This window comes from Schistocerca piceifrons, chromosome 9 (assembly GCF_021461385.2).
Source record: "Schistocerca piceifrons isolate TAMUIC-IGC-003096 chromosome 9, iqSchPice1.1, whole genome shotgun sequence".
Lineage (NCBI taxonomy): Eukaryota > Metazoa > Arthropoda > Insecta > Orthoptera > Acrididae > Schistocerca > Schistocerca piceifrons.
In genome coordinates this window covers 16,318,490-16,329,056 of record NC_060146.1, presented here as the reverse complement: position 1 = coordinate 16,329,056, position 10,567 = coordinate 16,318,490, and the positions used below count along the sequence as shown (strand labels likewise).

At 43.0% G+C, this 10,567-nt stretch overlaps 1 protein-coding gene across 1 annotated transcript in view; it reads left to right on the top strand.

The window, feature by feature from the left end:
• The first annotated feature begins 9,899 nt into the window (after positions 1-9,899).
• LOC124717339 overlaps positions 9,900-10,567 on the top strand; it is an 86,573-nt gene continuing 85,905 nt past the window's right edge. The window contains exon 1 of the mRNA XM_047244169.1: positions 9,900-9,971. Within this exon, the coding sequence (XP_047100125.1) occupies positions 9,915-9,971 (57 nt within the window). The 5' untranslated portion in view covers positions 9,900-9,914. The remainder of the gene's footprint in view (positions 9,972-10,567) is intronic.

Below are 10,567 nucleotides of genomic sequence, written 5' to 3'. Positions count from 1 at the left end.
CCTTAGCGGTTTGGGCTGGGTGATGATCAGTCATCCAGGACACTGCCTTTTATCTATAGAGATTAATGGCAAGCTTCCGCAATTTTGTGTACCATGTTTATGTATGACACATAGGCCAACATTATAAGGCACACCGATTTTGATACAATGGAAGAAAGCTTGATATCCGATCTGTCTGCCCTGGCAGCATACTTCCGTAAATGGAGGCTTATGCCTAAAGCCACGAAGACAGAAGTAACTTGCTTCCACCTCAGTAACAGAGAAGCCGACAGAGCTCTGGAAGCATACCTTGACGACACACACCTCAACCACAACAAGGAGCCAATGTACCTGGGGGTCACGTTAGACAGAACCTTGTGACTTAAATCACACCTTACAAAAGCAGCTGCCAAGGTGAGAACAAGAAACAACCTCATCCATAAACTCTGCGGAACTACCTGGGGATCAACGGCAACATCTCTCGGGACGTCTGCGCTGAGCCTGGTATACTCTGCGGTGGAGCACTGTGCACCAGTATGGCTAAACAGTAGCCATGTGAACAAAATCAATGCCGAACTTAACAACACGATGCGCATTATTTCAGAAACTGTTAGGTCTACACCTAACATATGGCTACCTGTCCTCAGTTATATACCACCCCCAAAAATATGACGAGAACCAGCCTTGGTCAGGGAATACAACAAGATCGAAGCAAACCCTGAATTACCGGTATACATCGATATACCTGATCTGTGTATCAAGAGGCTTCGTTCAACATCCTTCTCTTGATCTCGACAGCCTCACTGGGGCTGACATCAACTCTTGGAGAAGAGAATGGCTCCAAAATGCCCCAACAACTTGCCACTAATACCTTGTATTACTGAGGCAGTCCCAGGGTTTGATCAGGCCCGCGAGATCTGGTCAACTCTGAACCCACTAAGAACTCGCCATGGAAGATGTGCTGACTCACTCTTAAAATGGGGACTGCTGTTGTCGCCAGCATGTGACTGTGGCGCGCCTAAGCAGACCATCCAACACATCAGAGGAGAACACAGTGCCAGAGCGTCCAGCCGGGACTTCGAAGAATTCCTCATGGCATCCGAAAAAATCCATTGAATATATACAAGGAATAGATGTTTGTCTGTGAATATATATAATGTTATGTAATGTAGAATAACATGATCCAATACTGAAATGTACTTAAATGCCATACGCTAAATAATAAATAAAAAGAGAATAACAAGGTTCGACAGACGGTTGTGTTGTGTCGCTGTTATAATTGTGCTACTCTGCACTGATGTATGGGTGTTTCTCATTTAAACCAATATATGAAATGGGCTATTCTTTTCGGATTAATGTCATATTTTCGTGTTATAAGCATACTGTTTACACCTTTTATGCACAGATAACATTCGTGTTCCAAATATGAATTCAAAAATAACACTGTTGCTCCAAATAAGTGCGAATGCATATCAATTTTATCTATGGTCTTTGCGTAAACATGGAATATGCAACACAGACTTACAATCGTGGAGATAAAAGGAGAAGCGAGATGGCGCTACAGACTTCGATTGTACGTTGTTTTGAAGCCCGAGTTGGTGGCGCCTGCTGCCATTTTAAGTAACCTGAAACATTAGGAGACCACTGTTTACGATTGCTTCTTGCTAATTATTTCTGTCGTGTGTATGCAAGAGCTGTTTTAAATACCAAGAATTACAGTTCTTACATAAATAATATAGTGTCAGCAAAGAATTGCGAACGTTTTTCTGCTCCTGAATGCGTATTTGCTCTAGTGATACGACATATTTTGCCTCGTTAGCGTAACTCGTTTTTTGCTGCTATATTTTGGAACGAGAAGGAAGCTATGTGAAAAGCATGCTTCCGTAATCTATTTAATTCCACTTTTACTGTGCTTATATCGACAGCAAATGAAACTGGAACTCCAAAACAGAAGCTTGTTTGTTTACTGGTATCAGTATTGCTTCTTGTACGTCACATTTTCATATTTCAACTCATATGCACAACATTTTTAGCGTTCACATTTTCAAAAGACTTACATACTTGCTCTCTGCCGGCCCATGAACATGAGCAACGAGAAGAGAAGCAAGGCAATGAAAAACGCAGCAAAGAAGAGAGAGAACGGACACTGAGTAATGTGAGACAAAACCTCGAGTCAAATGACAGAAATAAAACCACTACAGTAAAAGTAAAGAATACAACAATAATTCATGTATAGAAAAGAAAATATTGCTTGGACGGCTCCACTTACGAATTAAATGTGATTGCTTTAAACTTTAGATTACGATCAGATCGATTAGTGCACCCGTAAACAACGAAAGCTGACATTTTTGGTGAAACGAGTATGTCTCTACACAACTAAAGCACCGCACACAGTCGAAACTGGGCACGAGCGTCTCAGAGTGTGTGAACCTAATATTTTGGACTATTTGAGATGGCGGACATCGGCTTCAAGTCTGTGACGTAATGACACCTCCCTTGTTTTTTCACCTTCATGCTTACGACCTTACGTCTTTGACCATCAGTCAACCAGTAACTTCGACAATATATTTTCAGGCCATGTTCACTGCACACGTAACGACTGTATTGATGTTTATTCTGTCGCTCAACTATCCTATATTTGGAAAATACACTGAAGAGCGAAAGAAACTGCTGGAGGGAAATGACACCATGAATACTGCAGGGCTGTTCATCCGCAAGAGTACGAGGAGGTGTAGATCTCTTCTGAACAACACTTTGCAAGGTATCGCAGATATGCTCAATAATGGTCGTGTCTGCGGAGTTTGGTGGCCATCGGAAGTGTTTAATCTCAGACAAATGTCCTGGAGCCACACCGTAGCAATTCTGGACGTGTGGGGTATAGCATTGTCCTGCTGGATTTGCCCAAGTCAATGAACATGAATGGATGCAGGTGATCAGACAGGACGCCTTCGTACGTGTCACCTGTCAGAGCCGTATCTAGACATGTCAGCGGTCCTATATCACTCAAACTGGACACGCCCCACACCTTTACAGAGCCTCCACCAGCTTGAACAGTCCCCTGCTGACGTGCAGGGTCCATGGATTTATGTCTCCATACCCGTACACGCCCATCCGCTCGATACAATTTGAAACGAGACTCGTCCGACCAGGCAACACGTTTCCATTTATCAATAGTCTTGTGTCACTGTTGATGGGTCCAGGCGAGGCGTAATGCTTTGTTTCGCGCAGTCAGGGTACACGAGTGGGCCTTCGGCTCCGAAAGCCTATATCCATGATGTTTCGTTGAATGGTTCGCATGCAGACGCTTGTTGATGGCCCAGCATTGAAATCTGCAGCAGTTTGTGGAAGAGTTGAACTTCTGTCACGTTAAACGACTCTCTTCAGTCGTCGTCGGTCCCGTTCTTGCAGATTCTTTTTCCGGTCGCAGCGACGTGGGAGATTTGATGTTTTACCGGATTCCTGATGTTTCCCGGTACACTTGGTCGTACGAGAAAACCCCCACTTCAGGGCTACCTCGGAGTTGTTGGGCCCCATCGCTCGCGCGCCGACTATAACACCACGTTCAAACTCACTTGAGTGTTGATAGCCTCCTATTGTAGCAGCAGTAACCGATCTAACAACTGTTGTCTTATATAGGCGTTGCCGACCGCAGCGGCGTTTTCTGCCCGTTTAAATATCCCTGTATTTGATTACACATGCCTGTACCATTTCTTTGGTGAATCAGTGTACGTTTGCTACGTGTCTGCGATATATTTCGGTGACTTTGTACTTATGTACACGCTATAACGATATGTTTACGTAATGTGTATACATAAACATACAGTTATAAATCTCCCCGTTCGTAGTCGCTAATTATAACAAAAATGGTTCAAATGGCTCTGAGCACTGTGGGACTTAACATCTGTGGTTATCAGTCCCCTAGAACTTAGAACTACTTAAACCTAACTAACCTAAGGACATCACACACATCCATGCGCGAGGCACGATTCGAACCTGCGACCGTAGCGGTCACGCGGTTCCAGACTGTAGCGCCTAAAACACCGGCCGGCAATTATAATTATATGTTTACTTTTGTGCTGTAACATATAGCTATAATGAGCGGTGGAAATATATTTGCGAACGCGGACCGTGTGCGGCTGTTTCTTGTTGGATCGTCTGATTAGTCGGAAGTTGCATTGGAGAGGAGAGTAAATGCCTATTCAAAATATAATTGTTTTTGGATAGCACAACATGAGTTTCCTAAGGGACCGTAGTTTATCATGCATTTACCAGTAGAATATGGCGCGGAGAAAATATTTCGCCACATGCAACTTCCGTCCGATTTCGACGAAAGAATTCGGGACTGTGAGCTCTCTATTTGGCAGAAACATAAAGAAAATTAAATAACTTCATGAAGGAGTGAGACATAGATTCTATACTAAATAAATAGTCCATACACCAGTTCCATTTAACTCTGAATTTATGGCAATTAATAGATGAACTTACACTGCAATGAAGGATTTAACATGGGTGCCGTTTAGACTGGCATTTCTCTTCTCGTCATGAAAATAATTCCTTTGACGTTTTCACATACACGTCGCACAATAAATCTACTGATATGCAGTATTGCATTTTTAGTACTGCACTTTAACTTTACACCGAAATAACATTATTTTTAACAATAATAATACGTCGGCAAGACATTCGCGTCCGACACAAGTTACAAGAGACAAGAGAAAATGAGTAACTGAGTAACTGTTCATCGAGAATATCTCGTACATCAAAAGAATGTGTAAAAGTGTTCTTCTCAGAATGAGATTTTCACTCTGCAGCGGAGTGTGCGCTGATATGAAACTTCCTGGTAGATTAAAACTGTGTGTCGGACCGAGACTCGAACTCGGGACCTTTGCCTTTCTCGGGCAAGTGCTCTACCAACCTTTTTCTTTTTTCTTTTCTTTTTTTAATTTTATTTTTTTGTCTTTCATTCTTTTTTGTTTTTTCTTTTTTTAAATTTTTTCCCTTTTTTTAAAGCCCCTTAGGAAAATGGAACTAAAAAAACCGTAAGTGCACCGCCACTTTTCATCCTATAACAAAAAAATCTGGTCCACTTCAGGCGTTGGCTCCTGACTAAACCTACCCCAGAGAGCTGCCTGTATACCAGGGCAAATATGGGAAATCAAGGTTAGGGCTATCCTTACAAACAAAACTAAATCTTGCTTTTTCTGAATTTTTTTTTAGTTTTGTTGTGTAATTGGTCAGAGGCTTTCTGTGACCCGCTGGTAATATGTTGAGTCACGTCTTCTCGAAATTGATGTGTTCCGTTCAATTTTTCAGAAATGTTCATTGGTTCAAACAGGAAACCTTCTTCTCTCTTGGCTTAACACATTCCAGCTGCGAGGCGGGTCGTGGAAAGCACTCCCTAGGAATTTCGAGAAAAATTGTCTGTATTTTTGGTGACGGACAACGACATAATGACCGTCATTGAGGTATGTCCAAAAATCGAGTACAGAGTCTACAGTTTGTCCAAATAGGTAGTGAATGGCATGTCCGCGAATCCAATTCACAGCATTGGTCTTCGTCCGAGGAAAATAGTCACGTTCCGGAAATAATAATGAAAGGGGAATAATCCGATCCGGAATGTCCCGCTTTAGGAAAGCCACAATACGTCGAATCAAGTGCCAAACCTCCGCCGCCGGTCCGCAAACAAACCGATGTTCGTCATTGTCTGGCACTCCACACGTGGAACATAGAGGCGATTGGGCGAGGTGGATACGATGAAGGCGAAGTTGGTTGATTTGCTTACCATTGACAGTTAGGTACCAGACAGATTGAACTTTCGTGTCAAGGTAACAGGCGAACACCGCGCGCCATACATGACGCCAGTCAACCTGGGAGAACTTTTGTTCAATCGGATTAGGTGGACGACTAATTGGAGGACATTGTATACTGCCTTTGTCTTGAGTAAAAGCTGTCTTGGTAAGGTGAGGCGTAGATAACTGAGTTCAAGAAAGAAGTATCGTATGTAATGGAACTGGGCCGGAACATCCGAGATCATCACTGGGGCTGACAGTGAGACCGGCGAGTATGCCGACTGGGGGAGGCCAGTGAGGCTCGTCGGGCAACGGGTCCATACCGTCACCTGGGAGCTGACAAAAACCAGCTGAGCCACCCAAGCACGGCTCACGCCCCGTCCTCACAGCTTTACTTCTACCAGTATCTCGTCTCCTACCTTCCAAACTGCATACAAGCTCTCCTTCTTCTGTCTGTTTTTCGCTTCTGACGGCGCTTCGACAATAAACACGTTACGTCACAGGACGTTCGCCTTTTACATTCTCGCAACATTATTTGCTAACTGTAGCTGTTGCCGAGGGACTGCTCGATTAGTGAATGATTTAAAATGATAAGGCAATCACATAATGTTACAACGCTGAGACGCTCAGTTTAATAGATCTTAACGATTACTTCTCTTAACAAACTCTTATTATAACCAATATGTAAGTAGCATTACTTCGATAATTTTTACAGTGATACTGGAATGGCTTAATAATCTACGGCCCTTCTCACTACTGAACATTTGTAGAATCGTGATAGTTATATAAAATAAAGGCATATGCACAGTAAAATGGCGGAAATATACTTCAAAGTGGGCTGAGTTTGACAAGACCTCTGCTCCATGTTGATTCCTGTAGAGGAGACGTTACTTTCTCCAAAATATTTCTGTTAGTTTCATGACTTTTCAGGGTCAATTCTAGTGCACGATACCACACATCGGCTTTGACCAATGACGTAAGGTGTGATGTAAATTTTGTTTGTGCCGCAGATTGCTGTCGCTGAACGTTAAATTATTTCTATGGATTTACTCGTTGCACGCATATATTAAAAAATCGATGTAGATTGTTTTGTTTTCATCTCGTAATTTGTTTTCGACATCTTTTGTTAACGAATGTGGTCGTGATTTATAAGTTGTCGTGATTTATAAGGTCTTGATTTCTGACGCTGTTCCTTATGGATGAGTCAGTTGTTTTTACTGCGAAAACTCTGCTTCAGAAAATGAGTGACCGTAAATCAACTATAAAATTTTTGCAACCATTGGGCGTCATTGCTGAATTTTGCAAGTGTTGTGTCTGTGTAAATTTATGGTTTTGACGAAGGTTGCGTCATCACGAACTTCCGACGAATTCATGAGCAAAAAAATAACATATGGAGATCCATACGCAGGGGGACGTGTTTCGAAAGATCGAGGCTGAATTTAGAAGTAATTGTCATGCTAACCTACTATTTTTGCTATGAATATTCTTGCAAATATGTCATGCACGAAGCAGAGGTTTCGTGTGGCACTGTAGTCGACTGGTCTGCGGGGAATTTATAAAGTATGGGAGGGGGTTCGGGGGGGGGGGGGGGGTGGCAGGGGTTATAGTTGAAGTAGATGAGTCACATTTTGGAAAGAGAAAGTACGAAAGGGGTTACGAGGTTGTTGGGCTTTGGGTTTTTGGAGTAGTAGTTTCTGGAGGAGATTGTGCTGATGTATTTAGGTTAGTACCAAATCGGACAAACGAAGTCTTGACATCTTTAATAGAAGAATATGTGGAAGAAGCTTCTGTAGTCATGTCGGATGGGTTTGCTTCGTACAAGGGGTTGGGTGAAAGGGGTTATCATATTTTGGTCGTGAATCAAAATATTCAGTTTAAAGATTGCAAGACGGGGGCATGTACTAATACTATCGAGGGGTATTGGGGGGCTGTAAAATCTGTTGTCGGGCAGGGAAAGAGAAGTATTTCTGTGTTGCAAGGCCATTTAGATGAATACTGTTGAAGGAAGAGTATTCCTAAAGGTTATTGTTTATTTCTTGCATTTGTGAAAGTAGTCAGCAAAATGTACAAGCCTCGTTTTGTTAGTTAGGTGTTGTTGGGTCTGATACTTTTTTGTTGTTTTACGTTGCTTTTTTTTATGTTACTATATTGTGCCAGTGCTACATTTTTGGTTTCTCTGCAGGGAGGTTTTTCTGTAGTTTTAATATTTTCTGGTTACAATGGTGGGCCGAGGGGTATTGTTGTGTCTTTGCCGGAGGGTTTATGTTACTGACTCGTCTTTTCATTTTTTTACTATTTTAAAATTTTGCGTCTGATTGAGGGCGGGTGTTAGGGAAGAACTGATTTGAGTTGTACCTCATTCGTGCTTGGCAGTTTGCGTTTCTTATTATTTTTTTCATTAGTTATTCTGGATTTTACTTCTTTCGTTACAGTTTGACCTTCTAACATTATTATTTCTTGTTACGTCCTTATCTCGTTCTTGTCAACCTCGATCGTTCACTCCTTTGGAAGTTCATATCCGGTAAGTTTCTTTTTATGTAGCCAGTTTTATCTACATCCACATTTATACTCCGCAAGCCACCCAACGGTGTGTGGCAGAGGGCACTTAACGTGCCACTGTCATTACCTCCCTTTCCTGTTCCAGTCGCATATACATCGCGGGAAAAACGACTGCCGGAAAGCCTCTGTGCGCGCTCGAATCTCTCTAATTTCACACTCGTGATCTCCTCGGGAGCTATAAGTAGGGGGAAACATATTCGATACCTCGTCCAGAAACGCACCCTCTCGAAACCTGGACAGCAAGCTACACCGCGATGCAGAGCGCCTCTTTTGCAGAGTCTGCCACTTGAGTTTGCTAAACATCTCCATAACGCTATCACTCTTGCCAAATAACCCTGTGAGGAAACACGCCTTATCGATGTTTCTGCTACACTTCTCTCAGTTTTGCTGTGAAAAATGTCTCTGAGCACTATGGGACTTAACATCTGTGGTCATCAGTCCCCTAGAACTTAAAAACTACTTAAACATAACTAACCTAAGGACAGCACACAACACCCAGCCATCACGAGGCAGACAAAATCCCTGACCCCGCCGGGAATCCAACCCGGGAACCCGGGCGTGGGAAGCGAGAACGCTACCGCACGACCACGAGATGCGGGCATTTTTACTGTGACTCCTGGTGTACGGATTTTACTGAGCGTTATTTGGAGCTACTGTATCTGGTGTGACTTTCGTGTAGTATAGTTATCGGTTGCAAGGTTTGGTCATTTTTGCGTTTTATTTCTTTACGTGTGCAGTAATGTGTGTAAAGATTTTCATTTTTTGAAAGTCTAGTCGAATTCTGTAGTTCACTAGCAAGATCATTTTTTTAAGCACGTTTCTGATATGTTATAAGATTTTTGCGCAACAAACAGTAACACCAGAATCGGTAACTAGAAATGAGCTCCTACTTAGATTGTTTGTAGCTACCGATTCCAACTATTCGACGGTTCATTATTTAGATCGTTTTTGCAGTACGTGTGGAAAATATAATAATGCAGTTGTAATTGCTCTCCTGTTATTATTTATTTCAGTCATCTTCAACTCTTTTAAATGAAATTCGCGAGTAAATAATAGCCGCGTTAAATGTATTATTTTATGGCATGTTGCATTCGTTTGTTTAAGAATATGATCCGTTCGACTCATAGATTGTCCATTGCAGCATCTTTGCCTTACGTATCACGTCATTGGTCAAAGCCGACGGGTGGTATCGGACACTAGAATTTATCCACTTTTCAGGAAGGCACGTTCCGTTCACGTGATTTCATCTCAACAATAGCAAGCAGAGTGTGTAATTTTCTTTTTCGTTGCTGACCAGAGCCACTGACAGGCTGACAGCTCCGGAAACAACTTACTGCGACCGTCCCACAACAGGCGGTGAAAGTAATAAAAAAATATGTGTCCAGCCTGTCACGTCAGCTCGACAGCAGGAAGTGTACTGAACAAACTTTTGCGACAGGTGAGGGAACCGACTCGCTCCGCTCGTGCCAGCTGACAGTAATTTCTGTTTTGCCGCCACGTCACGCGGAATGAGACGGCGCGGGGACGGGGTATAAGTGAGGCTGCGTCCACGCAGCCCGGCGTCACAGCCTCCCTCCGCCAGCCGCCATGAGGACGCTCCTGATCGCCGCAGTAAGCGCGCTGCTCTGCTCCGGCGCCTCGAAGGTAAGCCAGCGAGCTGCTCCTCCAGCTACAACTGCTGGAGGCTCTAAGCACCGTTTCCTTACTGCCTGGAGCCTTTCGCAAATACTTTACGAGTAAAGTCCGCGTATTCGTGTGCCGTCAGTTGTTGTTGTTGTTGTTGTTGTGGTCTTCAGTCCTATGGTTTGATGCAGCTCTCCATGCTACTCTATCCTGTGCAAGCTTCTTCATCTCCCAATACCTACTGCAAACTACATCCTTCTGAATCTGCTTGGTGTATTCATCTCTTGGTCTCCCTCTACGATTTTTACCCTCCACGCTGCCCTCCAATACTAACTTGGTGATCCCTTGATGCCTCAGAACTTGTCCTACCAACCGATCCCTTCTTCTAGTTGTGCCACAAACTTCTCTTCTCCCCAATCCTATTCAACACCTCCTCATTAGTTATGTGATTTACCCATCTAATCTTCAGCATTCTTTTGTAGCACAACATTTCGAAAGCTTCTATTGCCTTCTTGTCTAAACTATTTATTGTCCATGTTTCACTTCCATACATGGCTACACTCCATACAAATACTTTCAGAAACGACTTCCTGACACTTTAATCTATACTCAATGTT